We start from the raw sequence: 21876 nt of genomic DNA on the forward strand, positions 1-21876 counted from the left end.
TATTCAAGGCCATGCCTGGCTAAGAAATATGAAATTTTCTCCCTCTGCTCCCCTTGCAGAAGGCATGGAAATACCCTTACAGCGTGTTTATATCCTGCATGGTGGCCTGAATCCATCAGACGGCAGCAGCTTATGCTCCTCATATCACCTGCCTGGAGCTGAACTTCTGACAGTCAGCAGCTCTTCACTGGATGTCTCCATCTGAATCTCAGAAATTTAGCAAGGCAGTGTGGAAAACCTGGAGCTACGCCCACCTTGGTGCAAAGTGTTTTCATGCCGAATGCCTCCGTCCTGACCTAACGTCCAGCCTTGCAGGATTTGGTTTCTCTGTTTACCTGAAAAATCTGCTATATATGTCGGATCAGAGCCTTTCCACTGATTGGCTCACAACCTGTTGTTAGTAGAGCAGAGAGAGGCCTGAGGATGCTAAAACCACACATGTATCTCCCTACTGATATCAACGAGCCAGAGAGACACTGGCAAATTGTATAATGTCGGACTGTCAAAAATACAAATTGTAACTAACCCCTGTTTTTTCTCCGTTGTTGCCATTGGCAGGCTGCGCTTTCTGATGCATAATTTTCAAATGGCATGTCATTATAACAATTTTTTGACATGTTGGCATGTTTACATCAAATACACACTGGCATAAAAGCAGCAATAGTTTCCAGCTCAACTGTGAAGATGTTCGATCCAAAATAAAAGAGAGTAACTTTACTTGTGTATTTGGTTAATGTTAGTATTGGCTGTCCTGACAGAAAACCGTAGTTATACGCAAACTGTGCAAGAAATGGCTCACATTGTCTGTGGGAAACATAATAAATCTTTACTTTTAAGCCGAATCATCCAGTTGAGAAGCACAGCCAGAAACTGCATGAACAACAGGCAGCATGTAAACGGCGGGCCTAAACACACACTTAGGCATTATTGATAACTGTACTAAAATAATCAGAGCAATAATTAACTGTGCTTTTACATTTTGAAAACGTCTGGATGCCTAAAAGCAAAGATATTTAGCGAAACACCATTGAATTTTGATTTCCAAAATCCATGAAGTATTCATTTTAGGCAGCCAGACTTGGGTTTATCATTTGATTGAATACAAACTATGGGAATAAAAATGGTTTTTGCTGTTGTTTTTGAAATAAGGGTATCTGCACCTCTTAGCAGAAGCAGCAGGGCGCAGTATGCTGCTGGCCATGTGCAGCACACTCCCTGTCTCTCCTTAACATATTTCAAGAAAATGTGAGATATAATAAGAATCTGACAGCGTGACATTTTAATTTATTTCTGGGAAATAGGGCATTAAATAATGATGCATATATTTGATGTGTATCCCATATAGAAAGCCATACTGTAGAAACGATTACAGAGACATGACTTACACCTATTTTCCACAGCATCAGGCTAACTCTGGAAGAGCCAACATAAATATAGGCCTCCTCTCACCTCTCTAGAAAAATCATTGCAGCCCATGTATAATTCATCACAGATGGGTTGTTTTATAGTCATTATGGATCGAAAATTGTGCCCTGACACAAAAAGAATCAAGACAAAATGATTTATGGATCTGCTTTAGGACAGAAATCTGCATTGATAGAGCTTGAAGGAGGAAGGGCTCCATATTCAAATGACCATGTTGGAAGCTGGAGTTAAAAAGACCTAAATGTGGTCTCATAGGTATAAAGTGATATTTCCATAGATTATTTCCATTATAAATTAGGTCTAGGTTGTGTGTTAACACCATAACACTATCAAAGAAATGTTCCCAGTCTGTAATTAGAAACGGAGCCTTAATGTGCCATCAGGACTTGGAACTTTGGGATGTCACAACAAAACACTGACCTGTTGTTATTGGAGCTCCTGTGAGATGAGACCTAAAACAACAAGGAAATGGCTTTTCGGTTAAAACCATAAATGAACATTCTTGTGAATATCACGCTGCAGATAGGACAACCTTCAAAAAAAGTTTCTGTTACAGAATAGATGGCCAAAAGATTAAGTATTTATGCTTACATTATATTTACAGTACAGGCCAAAAGTTTGGACACACTTTCCTTTTCATTTGAATATGAATACTATATATATATAGTATTTATATTACATTTATATTCATTTATAGGTTTTTCAAAATTAATGCTGTGCAACATACTTTCTGCTTACCAGCATTAGCTGTTTATATTTTGAATGAAGAACTGCTTTTCTCTGTCTGCATAAACTGCTCATTTGTCACAGCTTCCTCTCTAATTAAAAAGCCAGATTGGTCACTATACCGCATTTAGAAAATCAGTCAGCGGAAATAATTAGATCTGCAGTGTTGATAGGTCAAGTGCAATTTACAAATGACTGAACTACAATACATTTGAGTTTCAAAAGTGAAAACAATCTGTTATTTCTTTCTTTGTATTCACTAAATGGCAAACTTTAAGCATTCAAGAGAAGGTTCTGTTTGCTGATGGTGCTGAGACTTTAATTCTAGTCTGTAGCTAGATTTAAAAACTGTTTTGATTTCTCTAGCTTTTTTTGTTTCATTTCAAATCTTTGAGGGACGTCACCAAGACTACATTCATCTTTAGAAAAAGTCTGATTTAATTTAGTCTTCATGAAATCCAATGTAATTATTTGAAAAAACTAGACTCCATACTAATAACATTGGTCTCCTGTATATTCAGTGAACAAGAGAGGAAGCACACCAATTACATACAGAAAACAGCCAATTCATGATTAATGCTGGTCTAAAAAAGAGGAAATCAGGTCAAGTACTGACTGACCAGCGAACCCTTTTTCCAATAAAGTTGTTTTCATATGATTTTAGTCTCTTTAGCATTGTTTGGAAAATAGTGATAATCAAACACACACTATCATTAGCCCACTCATTCAGAGTGCCTTTGTCCTTTATTAGGGAGGGCTTAGAAGATTGCACTGTGCATTCTCTGAAATTCTTAAGTGGTGTTAGTGTAAACTTCCAAACACAAACAACAGAGCAGAATGGCACTCAGTGGAATACAAATCTCTTCTGAAGCAAAACAGTTCCCTCCAGCAGATCTGGGATAGATTGTTCAAAGTCATAGATTTAATATAATTAAGTGAGATTTTTCCACATCTTTAACCATAGCTGCCATCAACTGAAAGGGTTCTGCCCCATCCCCCCTTCCTAGTGCGGATGACAAACAGCCAGATATGGGTGAAAACCAAAAGTGTCAAACACAGCAGTGCTTCCAAAGGCCAGCCATGGACATCTGAGCGATCAAATCATTTACTAATCTTATCAACCTTAACCTGATCAAGTTAAGGTTGGATAAGGTTTTTTGTTCTTTGCACTTAGAGATGAAAGAAAAAAAAAGATGATAGGCAAACTGACAAGACGGTGGGCCATTAACCTTATTGTTGTAAGATAAAATTCATTTCCATAAACATTCCTCCTGAGGGCTGCAATAGCACCTCTGATGGAAAGTGGGCGTGGGGTAAAAAAAGCACACAATGATTATAGTGCATACAGCTCTAAAATAAACCCACTCATGCTGTTTTGTCAGTGATTGAATTAGTTGTTTGTCCTGGCTGTCAGTTTACCTGTGGGACACATGGCTGCAGACAAACTCAACAACAAGGTCATTAGTTTTTTGCTCAGTTTGTCTTGTTGGACTAAGTTTACAGAAGCAGATCATGCTTGAATGCTAATCCATGTTACATCAACTAGACCGAATTATCAAGCATGAATCTCTACAAATCAATGAGTCTCAATGAAAAAGAAAAAAGAGAACAATTCTGCGTTGGTTTCGTCCATCCTGGCTGACAGGCACACTTCACCTCTTCTGTGACACTGATAACTGAAACTTTCCCACTTCTAAAGAAGTGTAAACATTCCAAACCATTGCATCAGTATAAACCAGAGCTGCAGCTCTCAAATGAAAAAGTTAAAAAAATAATAAGCCAGATAAGTCATGAGTTTGACACATAAGCATCTAGTTTATGCCACCGATAGTGCTTAATACTTGATTTGGATTTGTCGAGATTTGATACATTTTGAAAGTTTATGATTAAGCTATGAGTATCAATTTGCATTTCAAGCTTGTTGAGGAGGACATGAGGAGACTGTATTTAAGAGATTATTTTTGAAACTGCTGAGAGCTAAGACTAATACTTAAGGTGGTGTTCGTTTAGACACTGAAAGTCGCTATGTTTTCTTAAAAACAGAACTGTAAAGTTAACATCATCAAAAACAGAGTGCGGATGAAGTTGATCCTGAATCAAACAGCAAAAAAAAAAAAAAAAAAAGAAGTTTCAATTCATTTTGGTCATATAATTTAAGCAAGGACACAATGACACTTTCAGATTTTCAAAAATTATATAATTATATAGTGCTGAAGAGAAAAGCTGTTAAGAAGGAAAAAAAAAGGTGTTTCAGAAAATTGTGCTAAAAACCATTCCACGGATGCTGCTGTTCGGCTCAGGCTACATATTTCTGTCCAAACCCAGTCTGAGTCTGGGGGAGTAATAACTGCTGGTGTGTGGTGGTGATGTTTACAGAAAGGCAACAGCCAACTCCCAAGTTTACGCTCCCCATCTAAATCCATCAAATGTGCAGTATAGAGGAAAAACATCTGAAAAGAGCCATTTCTACGCTAATCTTTGGCAGGTTTACCATTAACTGACAATGAAAGAGTGACAATATATAGTAGAATCCTGATACAGTACTGTAAATGTACAGTAAAGTGTTTTTTGTTTTGTTTTTTTGCATAGCTGGCCTGTTTGTCTCACGCGTGTGGGCAACTTGCAACTGACTGTCAAGTCTTTTTTTACGCTTTAAGAGACACACACCAAGTCATTGGCGGCTCTTCACATACACGTACAATAGATTAACCCATCCTAATTAGCAGCCCAAAAGCCTGGAAACTATTTTATAAAGTTTCTCTCATTTGGGCTAGGGTCGAAGATCCAGCCTCTACTGCATATTAGGAATGAGGAGTGCCCCACTATCCGCATCTGTTCAACCATCTACATTATCTGTATCCGCATTCGTACTGGTAAGGGGCGGGGCTCAAGATTGAAGAGGGTGTGGTTTATACTAAAGTTGTATTTTTAAGCCTGAATCAGAAGTTTCAATATATTTTTTATTTACAACTTATATTAAAGCCATTAAAATGAAGGCAAGAAGGGAGAATGAGGAAGACCCACAGATCTGAGTTTTTCATTGTACCATTTTTTTTCTCCGGTACAGTTAGCGTGTTAAAATACTCATTTGACATGTTGAAATAATATTTTAAGCTAACTACTGGACAGTGCATTTTAAGAAATGTGCCGCCGATTGTTTTCCCCTCTGGTGGGCGTGGCTTTAGGAGTATGACGCGTTGCTCTCTGTCCTATCACTGATTTTCTTTCAGCTCAGCGGGATATTGACTTGTATTACTCGTGCTCGTCAAAATTGCTAAATCGGTACCGGATACTCGTTTCAGCAGAGCATCCTGCCCAACCCTACTGTAGCCTGATATGAAGTCAAGAAAAATCCAGCACAACATTTCCTTACATTATGAAATGCTGCCATTGTTGCCTTTTCATGAGAATCCATTCACTTGTTTACAAGATGCCTTTGAATATTGAAATCTGTAACTGAAATGCTGTCTGGATTTGGGGACCATGAAGGTCTGCAGCAAATTTCATTATGAAAATTTTCCAGAGCGACTGCCTGCATGGTTTGTGATAACTTGAGGCAAATTACAATCAGCTTGTCTGGCTTGATGATTTAAAAAAGGGGGTTCCTGAGACCTTGAAAGGCCCTTAAGGTTTCTGTGGTCCACAGCAAATGAGGAATAATCTATTTTTCACTATATAACCATTTATCATTAAGAGAGACAGTTTTGGTCATGAATCTCAAACTCTTTCTTTAATAAAACAGAGAAGCAAAGACCTTATTAAATGGGGGACTTTGGGACATAAACTTAAAAAATCAGGGCCTGTGGTCTGATTTGTGAGTTTAGGAGTGAAAAAATTTTACATCACTGTTCTATATAACATCCTAAAAAGGTTTTTGTTTTGGACACAGTCTCTGTTAATTATGATTGACCGTGAATAAAAAACTAGAAAGAGAAACCATAAAAATAACAATATATTTAGATAACGGAGGGATAAAATAATAAGAAATGTTCATCTTGGTGCATCTTGAATATTCATTCATTCATTTTCTACTGCTTGTCTGTTTCCAGGTCACGGAGGGAGCCAATCTCAGCTCACACTGGGCAAGGGCGGGGTACACTCTGGACAGGTCAACAATTTAGAGTCATCTATTAACCAAACATGATGTCTTTGGATAGTGTGAGGAAACCCATCCAAACTCCACACCAGAAGGCCCCACGCTGAACCGAACCCGCACCCTTCTTATTACAAGGCAATGGCGCTAACTGCTATGCCGCCAGGTTGCCAGCAGTTCGAATAATGATTACCAATATTAACATAAAACCTATAGCAGCTCAGAAATGGAATACACTGTGTTTGACTAGTAATGTCTTATGTCTTTCAACGCATACATGCTTATGAGTTTTCACAAGTTATGAATTACGTCAGCACTTCTGTGATCTGAGTATCCCCCAGACATCTTAGAGTCAGTGGCAGAAAATCACCATCAGGACTGAGGGATTCGTTTGTTCAGCCTGAAGGACATTGACTTCTAATCAGAGAAACTGCAGTAAGTTCCTTAATGCAACTGCAACACTCTCAGTAATTACCACACACAGGAACATATTCTTGTATGCGACATGTGGAAATGTGGAAATATGAGGTTAATGTATTTTGCAAATGAAAGAAATGCAAAATGGCTGACATTATGTAATTATTAGAAATAATAACCCAACCTCGGAAAAGTGGATGAAGATAGATGGATGCATGGATGGATAGAAATAGAGTTGAGGCTAGTGGTGTGTTTATTATTCTTTTTGCTAAATGTCCAGAAAATGATTAACAAAATAGAGGAAAATATGATGTTTACAGTTGTTCAATTATGAACTCATAATTAACCAGGCAAGATAATTAGATACAATAACACATTGTTCAAAGGCAGACATGACTGAGTAGGAAGGTGAGTGTATGACAGGGGCTGAATAATAATCCCATCACTCCAGCTGGTGAGGATGTGACACAACATTAGTGCAACAAGAAAATCTCTGAGCTACAGCAGGAAGTGAGCTGTTCTCATGTTGAAAAAAAAACTGGAGCGGAGCATGAGACGAGGTTCATGTGGATTCGCCGGGATCCGCATGGGTCACAGTCTTGCAGGGAGAATCCTGTGCCACTCTGATGGAGACAAACTCTGACAACCTTGGCCGGGGAATATAAATACTTAATTGTAAAATCTTACAAAATGCCAGATGGAGGTAAATTGGATCTGCGAAGTGCTGTTGAATGCTGTGATAACTGGATTTAAATAAGAATGAAATAAAACCCCTCCAGCTACATGCTTTCAGCGCTGCACCGCCTCAGTTGGTGTTTACAGAGAGGCTGCCTATTCAAACAAATCAGTAACAAAACAGCAGAGATCTGTGGTTTTATAAAACGCCTTCGAGCTCTTTGTTCTCACTTCTTCTTCCTGTCTCCCCTCCTTTCTACGATGAACATGAAGGTTAATACAGCTCAGAAACTCAAGAAAAATAACATTTTCTCTTTCTGTTGAATATTCTAAGAACTAAAAAGAACCATCACCAACCGAGTCAGTCAAGATGAGTTCAATGGGTTTTTATTCTTCAAAGGCAGATCGTTAAAATGAGACGTGTTGGATGAATGTAGTAAAGTTAAAAGAGGATTCAAAGAGGAATTTAAATTGATATTGACTCTTCGTGAAAAGTTCTGCTGACCATTTTGAGTTAGCTGTGATTAAAGAAAAATTGATGAACTTAAAGGCAACCAGTTAAGTACTTCAAGTAACCCAAATGTTTACATCAATTCTCAACCCTGAGAAATCTGTATTTAATCATGTTAATGGTCTCCTGTCGATGATGTACCTTATCTCTTCTGGCCATTCATCAGAAAAGAGTTTGCCTGCTAACTTCTCCATACTTACTTTTATCCACTCTTATCCAAGATGTACTGATTCCACCTTGCTCTTCAAGTATATGCTTTGACTGAAGAAATGACTTTAGTTATTGGACGTCTGGATCAGAAGTTATCAGAGAAAAAAGCTGACAAATGTTAGACAGTTGAGCTCTCATCTCCTCTGAGACGCCCTGATGCCCTCTGCGTGGGTGAAGCACTGATTTATAATGTGCTGCTGTTTTATTCTGTTATGGACAAGATGAGACCTTGCTGCTTGATTCAATACAAACCTCTTTTATATATAGTTAATAAGTTATTAGAGAAACCGTTAAAACAAATTTTATTTGCAGTCTCAGCTTTTCAGTCCCTCGCTGACATCTCTTTTATAATGTATGGATATTTAAATAATTCACTTTGAGAAAGTGGTAATTTTTGCAGATTATTTTTATACAAGAGAAGTAGAATAATTGCATTTAATAATAAAATTGTACAATACAATACTTTTTAAGTAATAATAAGCTTTAAAAATGATACTATATACTATATTATTTTAATAGTATATAGTATGCAGATTTATTTTTTACATGAGTGTTATATAGAACTGTGAGGAAATGTCATTACACTCTGTAATCGAGGCTTATGTCTGACAACTATTTTATTTTATTTATTTATTAAATTTTTTTGAATGCCATGATAATTGTAGGGGATTTTCGCTAATCTCCCCAAGAAAAAAAAAACAAAAAAAAACACGACCTGATTTGACCTTGACTGCCAGGTTTGGATTTCATGGGGTTAATATGAGCGTATTTTATTCAGTGCTTTTACTAGAATGAACCAGTCTGAAACAGGCTAAAGAACGAAGTGATTTTTTACTGATCTTCTCTGCGCCCTCGTTCGTATTACACATTCATTCATTCGTTCATCTGAAACTGCTGATCCGTTTCTGGGTTGTGGGGGGTGCTGGAGCCAATGCCAGCTCACTCTGGGTGAGGGCGGGGTACACCCTGGACAGGTCGCCAGTCCATCACGGGGCCAACACACAGAGACAGACAGAGACCAACAACCGCTCACACTCACACTCAGACATACAGACAGTTTAAAGTCACCAGTTGAATCAGACATGATGTCCTTGGACGGTGGGAGGAAACCGGAGTACCTGGAGAACATGCAAACTCCACACAGAAAGGACCCAGTCTGGGAGCTGAACCACTGACCTTCTTTTTGTGGGGCAACAGCACTAACCACTACGTCACCGTGCTGCCCCATATTACACATATTAACACATACACATACACATATTTTGTATTGAAATATCAGCGAACATAGAAATTGTTATTTTATAAGCATGAAAATTGCTTTGATTGAAAATCCAGTGGAAGTGTAGTTTGGGAATCTTGACGAGTGGGCCAAAGTGAGCCAGCAGCATGATTTGTCACCCCTGATGGTTTATTCAGTGTTTGTTGAACTGTTATGAAGCCATTTGAGCAGATGGTGCTCATCTTCTTTTTGTGTACATCCATTACTAAAATCATTTTCCATCTTCTATTGTCTTCAAAGTTATCCCCAGAACAGATTTGTAAAAAAGATGGTAAAGCTGGGTTTAAGCTGTAAAATTGTATGGTGTGCAACTAGCAGGATGTTGAGCCAAAATGCTTTACCACATCCACGCAAATATTTCATTTCGAGCAGGATGACTGGGCACAAAACAAATATGTAGAAAGGGTCTGAGTCATACACCACAGTCCATTAACAAGCTAAACAAAGCACAAAACTGTAAAACCTCATGCAAGTAATTGTCTGTGACACATGTGTAGAAATAATCATGATAAAGGTTGGCAGCACATTTTTCCCCCTTGAATATGCTCTGCACATCAGACAAACTGTTTGCTGCCAATTCTTGCTTTTAGGCAAAAAAAAAAAAAAAATCGGGTTCATATGTGTCGAAGAAAGCAGCCTCAACTCAAGCAACAAGCCAAAAGCCATACGACGTAAAAGGGAATGTCAAAATTTCAGGCACATGCCAAGGTCATTGCAGCAGTCAAATGGGACTGGCAGCACATTTCTGTATTTCTGTATCACAAGTCTGTATTACTACCTCAAAAGAATCATGCCTCCATGATGTAAACCATGAGCTCCTGCCCCCGCTGAGGGAAAGGCCAGGTCAAGCTAATAATTACATTAACAAGTCAGGAACTTGCCAAGTGTTGCTATTTGTGCCAAGGTTTCGATTCTTTCCCTCATGCCTGCTTGATTCATAATCATTCCCATCTCATTCTTATTATCGTCCACTCTCTCCTCAGTCTGTTAGTTGATCAATTTCATTGTGCTTGTGATATTTTCTCAAGTCATTTCTGATGCTACCAATTCCAGTTCTACTGAGTCGCCTCAGATTCTCAGAGCCCAGGTGACCAGCACACATATGTCAGGGTCACTTTTAATCATCATCAGCGCTGTATCTCACACATTTGTTTCCCGCTTTTCTGTAAAAGGGCATAAAAAGGCTGTGAGGGTCAAAACCGGGTCCATAAAAGTAGACTGAATTGTCTTTACAGTGATTTATAGATGGCACTTTGACTGAGCACTTGAGACCAAGCCTAAGATAGCTTTTATTTTAAGCTTGGTCTTTTTAGGCAACCATCACTCCTCTAATCGCTGCTTTGATCACACCAGACCATCACTCATCAGTGACAAGTGCTTTATAAAAAAGGTGAAAGGTGAAAAAGGAAAGACAAAGAAAAAAGCTCCATTCCCCTAAAATGCAGTTTACAAACCGTTTGTGTTTTTGGTGAAAGTCTCTTTAACTGGCACTATAATCTGTATCATATGTTGTAAAACGTTATGTCATAAGTTACATATTTTTTTATGGATGTGGTTTTCACATCTGGTGTCAGACAGAGAAACATTTCAGTTGCTTAATGTCAACCCCTGCCCACAGTTTTAATCCAGAGCAACGCAAGGATTATTTCCTTGAGTCACTGCCAAATATAACAGGACCTTTCATTGGAAACAAGCTTTCTGGGAAAAAAAAAAAGTGAAGGGTGAAGAATGAAAATAATTCTCTGGCTCTGCTATGCTGCAATTATTGTTCAGCTGAGACATACAGCAGTTTTTAAATATGTAGTTTAGTTCAAGAGTCGTGGTTCGGTAAATTTTACCAAAGAGTTATAAAGAACGTTACCTGCCAGAAGATGTTGTCTATTGTGCTGCCCAGGAAGCCTTCTCTTGTTTCAGATGACAGGAGTTTGGGTCCAAGGATCGTCATGAACTCTTCAAAGTCCACCTGTCCATCACCTGACACGGGAAAGCAGATATTATTGATAGCCGAAGGATAAGTGATGCGCCTGTCCTGAGCAGCAACTGCCGCTGACCTGAACAGTGCACTCAGCTGTTAATGGCCTGTAGCTGGATGTGTCTCACTGCTTGAAAGGGAAGCCAATTGTCAGGAAAAAAACGGACACCGCCATGAACTTTTCCTGCTGCATCAAGCATGCATTTGTGACTGCAAAAGATTCCTGTAGGTTTCTTTTTTCTGACCCAGTGTGTTTGCAGAAGCTCAGTTATTATCCATAGTGTTTGTGCTTAAACTAAAAATCTAATTATATTTGTGGACACTTCAAGTCACACAGTTCCTTCAATTTACTGTTTAGTACTGAGATAGGGGATAAAAAAAAAAAACTGTGATCTAACATTGTAGTAGTAGATATGAAGCAGATCAAAGTTTGCAGCTATTGTATCACTCACAGTACGGAGTTCCTGCAGCGCATATTGATTCAAACAACACTGATCTGGGAGCCGGCTGAAAGCCTGGTTGTTGAAGCTGCTGCCAAAACAAAGCATCAAATGTAGCAGAAAATAATTCCAGCAAACAGAACATTCCCCTTTTACTGGAATAATTTTCATTTTCAGTCCGTAGGTGGAAAATTTTGTGATCTGTGCTCAAGGGGGTCTGTGTCTGAGTGTCTTTTTATGACTATAAAGCAAGGCGCTGTATAAATACTGTGAAAGTTTGAAAATATACAATCCAGGATAAAATTAATGTGGCTTATTTTTGGAGTTTAGAAAACTGCATGGAAGTTTTTGGTGCTAAAAATCACAAATACATCTTTTATGAATATAAGCACTTGTGAAATTGATGAAATTACAGAAAGGTCGAAAAAAATTGAACTTTAAGTTGAAAACATTTCAATGAATCAGCAATTTTTAAGTTTAGAATGCAGATAACTGGAAGTTTTGTATTATTAGAGTGAACCGACTAATAGTCAGTAATTACAGAACAAAGCCTAGTTTCATCACTCTTCTTGCTGTCTCATCTTCCTCTGTGTGTCCCTGTTGTAAACTCCTGTTCTTCTTGTGTCTTCCGATGAGGCTGTGACTTCGCCAGTGGAAAATTACAATGCAGGATAATTCAATCTGCCTTGCACCCAGAGAACCATTTCATGGTATTGACTGCACTTGCATCTATGCATATTCAGTAGAGCAAATGCGGGGCTATTGGCCAGGTGAAGCAGTGCTGAGACTCAGCTGTGTCAGGATTTGGACAGTGGTGACAGTAGAGATTAAGGTGGGCTGAGAGAGCTGGTTCAAGATGAGACAGCTACCAGCCCCTCAGAAAACAGTTGAGCGGCTGTAGCTGCAGACCAGACATCTTTCCGAACACGTAGTTTGTCGTATGTGCAGAGCAGGACTCCGGCTAAAGTGGAAATTGAATTTGAAGTAATTACTATGCTGCTCTGTATCTGCTGGGTGTGGAAGAAGGCTGTTTGTTAGTCAAACACATGGGATGGTATTCTGCTCATGATCTCTGTGTATTCGTGGCTGTGTGGTGCTCAAAAACATGTTCATGGCAACTTTATTTACGCTTGCACTCTCCCAACGAAATTAAATACGTCTCCTCTCATTTTATAAATCTCCATGTGACATACTGTGATGTGCATCTTTCATGTAATGGACAGTATGCTGGCTCTGTCTACAGCTCCTGGAAACGAGCATATGAATGAATGATAAAGTGCTGTGTCTGTGGCAATCCATATTTTTCCTGCTCAGAAGATCATTGAGCTCCACACGCAGTATGATAATGACTGTACGATAACAGGTTAATAAAACGTTTAATAATGATCATTTTTTTATGGCCAGACTGTTGGTATGGTAAAATGATGAAATGCTAGGTTTTAATACTGCAGTGGATTTTTGCTTTATTGCTTTATCATAAGGACCAAAACACTGCATAATCAAGTTGGACGTCAGTGGGGCGGAATTCTAACACATAATGATTACATACCTCCTCTTAAGTTTGAAACAGCTCAACATTCATTATGCACAAGGTCACCGAGAGACTTTATGTGCCTGTCCCAGTCGAAGCCACCTGCTTTTGACAAGCTTCTTCATGTGTTACATCACAACTGAGCATCCTGTTTCAGCTGGAGATGGGACACTGAATTATTGAAGAACTATTGGAAAAAACACATCTCCTTTGGCCAAAGACAAACAAGTTGAAGGAAAAACAATACAAGCGTAGCAAAGTCAGGGCTCAAGGTCTTCAACACTCAAAGAAAAAAGAGGCACACGTGCAATCTATTGCACATTGAAAAAATGGAGGTTGCTGCAGCACTGCATTGTTGAACAAAGAACTCACTGTGAAGGACATACCGAGCTCAGAAACAATCACAGGGACTGGCCTGACAGCAAAACGAGCGAGGCAGATAACCCAGAGGTTTCTTTGAGAGATCGGCTGGACTTGGCTGATTGGCACGGAATCAATGGCCAATAACAAGGGTCTAATCCTCACAGCTACTAACTTGGCCAAGATGCAATCACTATCATCTGCTCTCATTCACCAGCTAATGCCCCTCCTCCCCCTGCACAGTGTCCATTTGATTACTAAAACTTTATCACTGTCTCCACACATGCACACCAGAGGATCATTTCCCTTCTGTTTTCTTAATAACCTAAAATGAACTGCTAAAATATTGAATAAAGACATTATTATTATGAACTATTGTCCTGCTTTTTCTTGACAAAATCCCATCCAATCCGTCTGTGTTGGAGCCCCCTGTAGCCCCCTGTCTGATAAAGAAATTGAGAAAGAATGAAAGCTATATCTCAAGATCCAATTAGACAAACAATTTATTTCCTGATGAAAATAATTAAAAAAAAAAGTCCAGTTTAACAAATCCTGTATTAGTTTCTGGTAGCGAATAACACTTTTATAAGCACAGTAGTCTAGTCTGCTCCACGGCTGCCGGCTCCCAGCTAATCCAGTGTACGGGTAAACAGGAGGAGCTGGAGCTCAGACTCTGGGCAGCAGGGGTTTATTGCAGACTTAAAGCCAAACTGAAGTGGACATTGGAGGAAATAAAGGTGTAGGTATTTCCGCTTTGGCTTCAATTTTTCAGCCCACAGATTTTTTTCTTGATGAGCTTATACTGATACTGGAATTTTAGCTTTGAGCAGGCAAAGCCTGAATGTAAGAGTGAGATTAGTAACACTCTCTGTACCTCCCTTTTCCCCAGCTGCAGCTTTTATGACTTATCGTAAAAGTTTACTGAAATGCACCATCTTAATTCAGTCACCCTGCTTTGCACCTGAAAGGCTTTCCAGACATGAGGTGAGTGACCAACTGATTGATGATGTTGAATAAAAGTTCGTTTGTGCTTCCTGACAGCCCTGGCTTGGCAGCCAAGATATTCAGTAAAGTTGAAATTTTGCTAATGGCACCAATGAATTCACATGAGGGGATCTGGATCTTTCAGTGAAAAATAGAAATTCCAAACACACTCTGATCCAAGGCACAGAAAGGATGATGAGAAGCCAACAAATAAATAAGCAGCGGCAGCACACTTAAGAGACTTCCTGAGACAAAAGCTGCTGTGACCTTCAGAGGCTCCTGAAGAGACCTCGCCTGTGTCCTCGAACTGCAGCAGAAGATGCCATGAGAGCCAGTCCCATGACACAAAGGTAGCTACACTATCCTGAGATCCTGATGAGTCAGAAGAGGAATAGAGGCAGTAACTTCTCAGACTTTAATATTCGGCCTTGAACATTTACAGCATTTCTCTTCTCTACAATGAAGCTGAAAAGCACTTATCAAAGGCTGTGATAGCAGCACGAGAAATTTGAATATTTTCCCACTGATGTGACATTTGCATATTGCATTTTTCCACCTCCCTGCCTCATGCAATTTTAAGAGACTATAGCCTTTAAAAAAGTGTCAATCAAAATGAATGCAGGAGACTTTGCTTTCTGCAAGAGACAGAGCTGCTTATGGCTGTGTGAGTGTCCGCTCCTAAGAAAAAAAACCCATTATATATATTATATACATTATACATTATACATTATAAACATAAGGTCATACCTAAGGTGTTATTTTTTTGTTTTGTTTTTTAAGAAATACATATAGCACAATCTACTTAAAATCTATTTCATCTAAAACAACTATAGCATTTTATTAACGGCACATATTTCTTCATTTAGGCTGCGCTCTCCCAGCATAAGTTTCACTTTGGTACATTCATGCGTCAAGTAGAAACAGCACGGGGTTGATACTGAAGTAAGTACACACTCAAGCCTACATGAATAAATGTTTAATGCATGACACAGAGGAACAGGCTTAAGTGCATAAAAAACGCTATAGCTTCCAGGAAATCAACAGGACAAGCCTGTTGATAAGGCTGTGTACCTTGGGGTGTTTCCATGTTGATATGGTGATGTAAGTGGCATGTTTTTATGTTCGTGCACAATGGCAGAGAAATGTGCATTTATATGTGTGTCATGTATGGGTGTTATACGTGTGTGCGTGTGTGACTCACCATCCATGTCTAGTCTCTGCATGATGATGGCCAGCTCTACCTCACTGGGCATGTAACCCAGGGAGCGCATGGCCATGCCCAGCTCCTGTTTGGAAATGAACCCGTTTCCGTCACGATCCAGCACTTTAAATGCCTCCCGGATCTCTGCCAAGGAAAACAGGAAATCGACTCAGCATCTATAAACAATGCCTGCCCCCCTTTAGTGCTTCCAAGATGTACAAACACATACTTGTATTCCTGCTCATTCATGTGTACTGCCAAAAGGAGCGTCCTCCTTATTTCTTCCAACTGCCCTCCGTATTTTTGGGGTTTCTTTTCTTGGCAGTGATACACTACATACTCACAACTTTCATCATTTAATGAAGGTAGCTGGCATTTCACCCTTCCCCCTCATTCATTTTCATTTGCACACTTCTCTCTCTCTCTTCCCATCTGACACAGCACGTTATACAATTGGCTTCGCACCACTGCCTCGATTTAAAAAGATCAATTCCACCCATCGATTCATTTTCTCCACCTGCTGTCACGTCCACCAGTTTTAAAGCTTTCACCTTTTTCACTTTAAGCGTGCTTTTTTATTCTCTTTTGCTTCCTTTTTTACATTTCACCAAACATCATTCAGCTTTCAGTTTCATCTTCACCTGAAGCAACATTTAAATGGTTAATAAGTCATGTGTGTTCTTGAAAGGGAGAGTCAGAATGTTCAATCCTGTTCAGTGCAATTAGCAGACACCAAGAAATCTCAGCCTCTGACACATGATCTGAAATGATTGATTGGTTTATCCTGACAGGTTCTAGTGGAGGAGAAAGTCAAACAGTTCAGAGGAAAAGTAGCAGGTCCCACTCAGTTTGCTTTACAGTGTACTGGAACAAGTCCATCAACTGCTTTTGGGGTGGTGGGGTCCAGAGTTACGGCTCTCCTTCTGTTACAGCAGAAGCTTGACTAGCGTCTCTGCCAACATCCTTACTGCTGACACCAGATTTGGTCCATTTGGGGTCGACATCTCTTCATCGTTGGGTTAACAGCAGTTTTTAGCGCCATCACCCTCCAAAGATTTTTGTTGCACTTAAAACAACAAGCCGTCAACCCGTTTCTGCTTCACTTTAATAAACATCGTGTGACCCCTCAGATTTAAATGGGGAGGGGAAGTCTGACCTCCACTGCAGTCACACCAGATCAGATGACTTAATGACAGGTTACATTTGTTGAAATCAAAAATGCTCAAATGCTCAAAATAATGATTGATGGTACAACCGCATGAACACTAAACTAAAGGAATATAATTTATTGGACAGCAATGGTAATTTTTGCAGATTTACTTAACAATTAATAATTCTGAAATAATTATGAAAAGACAATTCCCATTCCCATGACATTCCCCCGATCTGGGTTGCTAGTAATATTCGCCGACATCAAAAACAAAAAGAAAACTGAAAACCAAAAGTCCCATCATGTGTCAAGAAGAAAAACCCGAACTCATGAAGGCAACAAAAGACACCTGAGTCTGAGGGCGGCTGATCAAGACTTAAACATAGTTACGAGGATATCCACGGAACACCAGAGCTAAAACATGAGAAAAAAATATCATTTTGTGGGAAGCACTGGAAGATCCTCTTTACCTTTATCCAGACATTACAGTTCCTGTAATGGGAATATTGCACCAGCATTACAACAGTTTATTAAAAAATAAAAATAAAAAATGCATATGCATGGCACGACACAGGAGAAAAGCAGAAATTAAAGTGACGTATCTTCTATCATTATGTCATACTTTATACTTATATATGTTATAAAGTTATATGGAACTTTCCAAGGTGAAGCACAAAATGTTTTCCAAATCGAAGGATTAGATGCTAAAAAATTTTAATATTTAAGCCCCCCACCCTCCCTGCAAAAAAAAAAACAAAACAAAACAAAACAAAACAAAAAAACTTTAGCATTTTTAAAGCAAACAGCAGTGAGTCCCTCCAGAAACTAAATTTTAATTCTTGAAATCAGCCAGCACTTCAGCAGTTATGCACATCAATATCTCGCCGCTTCAACCACAGAACGTAAATGTTGGGCTGCTGTAATGACATTTTACGAAGATGACTCACTCTCGCCTCACTTGTACACCGTTGAGTCAGCAGCTGGTTCACTAGCTGCTTGATACGTGATCAAGTCACCAGTGAAAAGACTCAGCAGGCACCACTGTATTTTAATGAATGCATATTTCATAAGTAGACTAGAGGGTGCGTGCTGGAAGAAAAGACAGACTGACAGTCATCTGGTGTTTTTAAACAGAGGTTAAATGTTTCTCCTCTGAAGAAAATGAAAATTGTGCGACATGCATGGGCACACCACTGGGCACTGAAGGATTAAGAACTGGAGACTGGAATGGATGATAGAACCACAGAAGAAGTATTTGGCTGTGACTGAGTATGTGAAGGGAACCCAGGCTCACATAGAGAACATGCAAACGCCCCACAGGAAGACCTTAATGTGGATATGGATGGATATGAACATGGATATATTCTGTTTTTTGCAATTTTTTTCAAGCAGTAAACAAGCTTACCTGACTTCCTTGCCTGACTGTCTGAACCACAAACAAATCACTGACAAATAATAAGGTCAATCATTATATTACCGGCTGGGCTCCCACATTCCTGAACCTGCTGGTAAATTATTTGGACCAACAAAGCAGAAACGGCATGCAAATCATGAGTTGTCTAATAAAACTGAGAACAATGTTTTGACCCTGTTAAATATCTGTCGTAGATAAAAGGTCGCAGTCTCCATTAGAACATCATGTTATCGTTTCTGGAAACAGCTGGTGCTGAGCAAATGGAGCACCATCATCATTTGTAACGATACAAAGCTTTGTCGTAAAGATAACTTTTTTGCCAATGCAAGCACAGAAATGCTAACAAGCACACATCAAAGGAATGGAAGATTGTTATCCCTGCGCTGATATAAATGAATAAATCCTTCAGGGATTCAGTCTTTTATTGACTACTTTCCAGTGTGCTGATCCATGTAAGAACAGAATAACAACACAGCACCAAGGGTTATATATTCATGTGACTGAGTCTATTTAATGCACAAACGTTCCTTTCTATCAAGACTCAAGACACCACAGGGAATTCAATTGGATCAGTGTTTCTACCAAAGGCACAGACGTGACAAATAATGTTGCAAAAAAAAAAAAAAAAAAAAAAAAAAAAAAATCTGACTCGGATTGGACGAAAATCCTTGAAGTGCTGAAATGTGTTGACTTCGTATGCAGATGGGGCCATGCAATTTTTAATGTTAATGACAACATGCACTCACTCTGACTGTGACTATGTGGACTTGAATGGCTGTTCCCTGTTTGCTTGCAGTATGCGATGTGCTCTCTCTCACATTCTGCTTGACCTTTCAGATACAGCAGTGATGACTGGCATCAGCACACAACTTGTGCATGTGCCTGTGCTGTCACCAGAACTTCATTAGCAGGAATGACACACTCGCGAGGACAAAGAGAAAACCTCAACAACTCGTGGCTGCAGCTCTTCAAGCTGCATCCAAATATGCCATAATCTGTGACAAGAGGAATCCTGACATCTTCCTTTAGGTAATAGTCTACATACTGTACCCTGTTCTTTTATACACAACATGATAATGTTTGTGTATAAATGGTGATACATTGAATTGTAAGTATTCCTCTGTCCACCATTTGAATTGCTTTTAATTCACTGCAAGATCCTGGCACTGACACTGTTCATTTTGTATCTGTCTGACGAGGCGGTGTTTCCCATAAGTACTTGGGAAATTATTTAAGCTGATTGACAATGATCTAGGTGCCCACTGATCATCATTAAGGTAACATAGTGTTACTGTTATTTGTACTGTTGACAATGATATAGATATTTTGCACAACCATAGAAACTTGCTTAGAATTTTGAGGTAGAATCTTTTTCTTTTTCTTTTTTTATGTTAACACCTAGCTGCAAATGTGGTATTTCAAATTTGTGTTATATAATCAATATGAAAAAATCTATAAAACACAAAGAGGCAATAAAGAAAATGTTAAGATGTTTCTGCTTGAAAAACAAACCAAAACAAAAAAAAAAACTCTTAAGAAGATGAATAAATTCTCAAAATAGCTGGTGATTCATTCTGTTGTCATTCTCATGTTTAAGACAGAACAAACAGTGTGTATTTTTCTCTGGGTTTTGGGGATGGATGCATTCAGAATGATTTTGATGTCTGGCAAATACTGTGTCTGACCTGACAAAACATTTGCTCCACGTATGGCTCCTGGCAGCACAGGGTTATGGCAATGACTTTGTGTTATGGTGTTCCAGTGGGCCCGAGGAGAGGGCAAAGCCCATCAGTACCCTGGACAGCTCCCAGAGCTCAGGCCATTTAGTATGTAGTTGGTGTTTGTTTGTTAAGTTTTGAGACCAAGTGTCTACAGAGCCCAATCTGCCGAGTGGGAACTGCTGTTTATATACCTATGGACACAGAAACAAGTGGGTTATAAGTCTATAAGTCTCCCCCGTCCTTCAAGAAAAGCTCAATTCTTGTGGGTTGAACAGACCTCCCCACAGGTTTCCTGTTGTTTGGTCAGGCTCAGCATGTTTAGTGAAAGAAGAGCCCGAGTGCCAACTATGAAGGATTTCTTCTGCTGCCCTTTCATCAAAACTTTGATAGAATGACCCACTTTAGGTTTTCTTATAAACCCTGTCCCTGGGATTCCTCTATTGTGAGAACTGCCCAAAATTGGCCCTGAAATTCCCCTGTGGATTCACATTCAGCTCTGCATGTTGTGGTATGTCTAGCTACTAACCAACTAGGTCTACACTACAGTTTAGACATGACATCCTTTGGAAAAGACACTGCATGAAATTGCAGTGGGTGAAAATAGAAGAAGTCACTTCTCTGTCACAAACACACTGAAGTCCTGCTCTTGCTAAATAAAATTTTGGCTAATGTCCCTGTGGTGGCCATTTTCTGTTTCCAAGATTAAAGCATGAACGTGCTCAATGCAGCCAAGCTTGAAAGATTTAATGCAAACAAACATAAAAAAAAAAAAAAAAAAAAAAAAAAAACACGACACAGATAACATTAAACAGTTACAAGCAAGCAACAAGTCAGAGTCGTATCTCACTAGTCAGCTGAGTAGGGACAGAGTTCTTTTCCCCAGGTGGGTAAGAGAAGTCTTACAGTTACCCTGTGAGTACAGTTTTATACACGTAACCTCTGGGGAGAACTGTTTCCCTGAGAGGGGGTCAGATTAGCTTTCCTGTTCCTGTGTCCTGTGTTTATGACCTCAGGTGCCAAATGCCACTTCCTGGATATCTCCACAGGATCTTCATAAATGAGGCCTTCGATGACCAGGCTAATGAGTTGAAGGGGTAAGTCAGGAGCCATATGATGAAAGAAAACAGGGCATTTGGGCCTTTAAAAGTCTATTCCACTCAGTCAAAGTTCCTTTACCCTAAAATATTGCAGGTCATGAAATGTGACACGAGAGTGTTGGCTCGGCGTAACTTCAGTTAGTTTGGGATCTAATGGAAAGTAAAAAAGGTGATTCTTCATACCTGTAGTTTGTCCCTGTATTATATTACTTATTAGACTGACAGAGGAGCAGATCGACTCTCCTGCCTGCAGTACCATGGAACAAATGTTGCATAAATTGGTTCATGAAAGTGACTCAAACTGCCTTCTCTTAAAATAACAATGGAACTGGCAGAAACGTACAAATCGCTCTCAGAGAGCACATCAGATGTCCTTGTGTCATAAAGCAAGGCCAGTGAATTTCTAGAGAGTCGAGTGTGGCATTAATCAGAGTGCACGTTCGGATGAATCAATGACAGCTGTGACCGTGAAGGTGTGAGCAGCGGACATCGTTATACAATTGGTTCATTACTCTGAGAGGCAAACAGCATTAACTGAGACACCAGATTAACTGATGTTTGAGCCCAAAGGAAATCCATAAAGCCAGTCTTCGTCTCTGTGACAGAGAGCGCTCCTGGTTCTGGGTTCTGACTGACCCAAAGACCAGAGGCTTGGCTCTAAAGCTCAGGT

General features: G+C 39.4%; 1 protein-coding gene across 2 annotated transcripts in view; it reads right to left on the minus strand.

Moving 5' to 3' along the window:
- Positions 1-21876, minus strand: part of caln1 (calneuron 1) — a 48598-nt gene that overhangs the window by 16901 nt on the left and 9821 nt on the right. For both annotated transcript variants that reach the window (XM_029518044.1, XM_029518043.1), the window contains exons 3-4: positions 15825-15968; positions 11198-11310 (exon numbers count right to left, since the gene is read on the minus strand). In XM_029518044.1, the coding sequence (XP_029373904.1) occupies positions 11198-11310; positions 15825-15968 (257 nt within the window). The remainder of the gene's footprint in view (positions 1-11197; positions 11311-15824; positions 15969-21876) is intronic.

Source organism: Echeneis naucrates, chromosome 13 (assembly GCF_900963305.1).
Source record: "Echeneis naucrates chromosome 13, fEcheNa1.1, whole genome shotgun sequence".
Lineage (NCBI taxonomy): Eukaryota > Metazoa > Chordata > Actinopteri > Carangiformes > Echeneidae > Echeneis > Echeneis naucrates.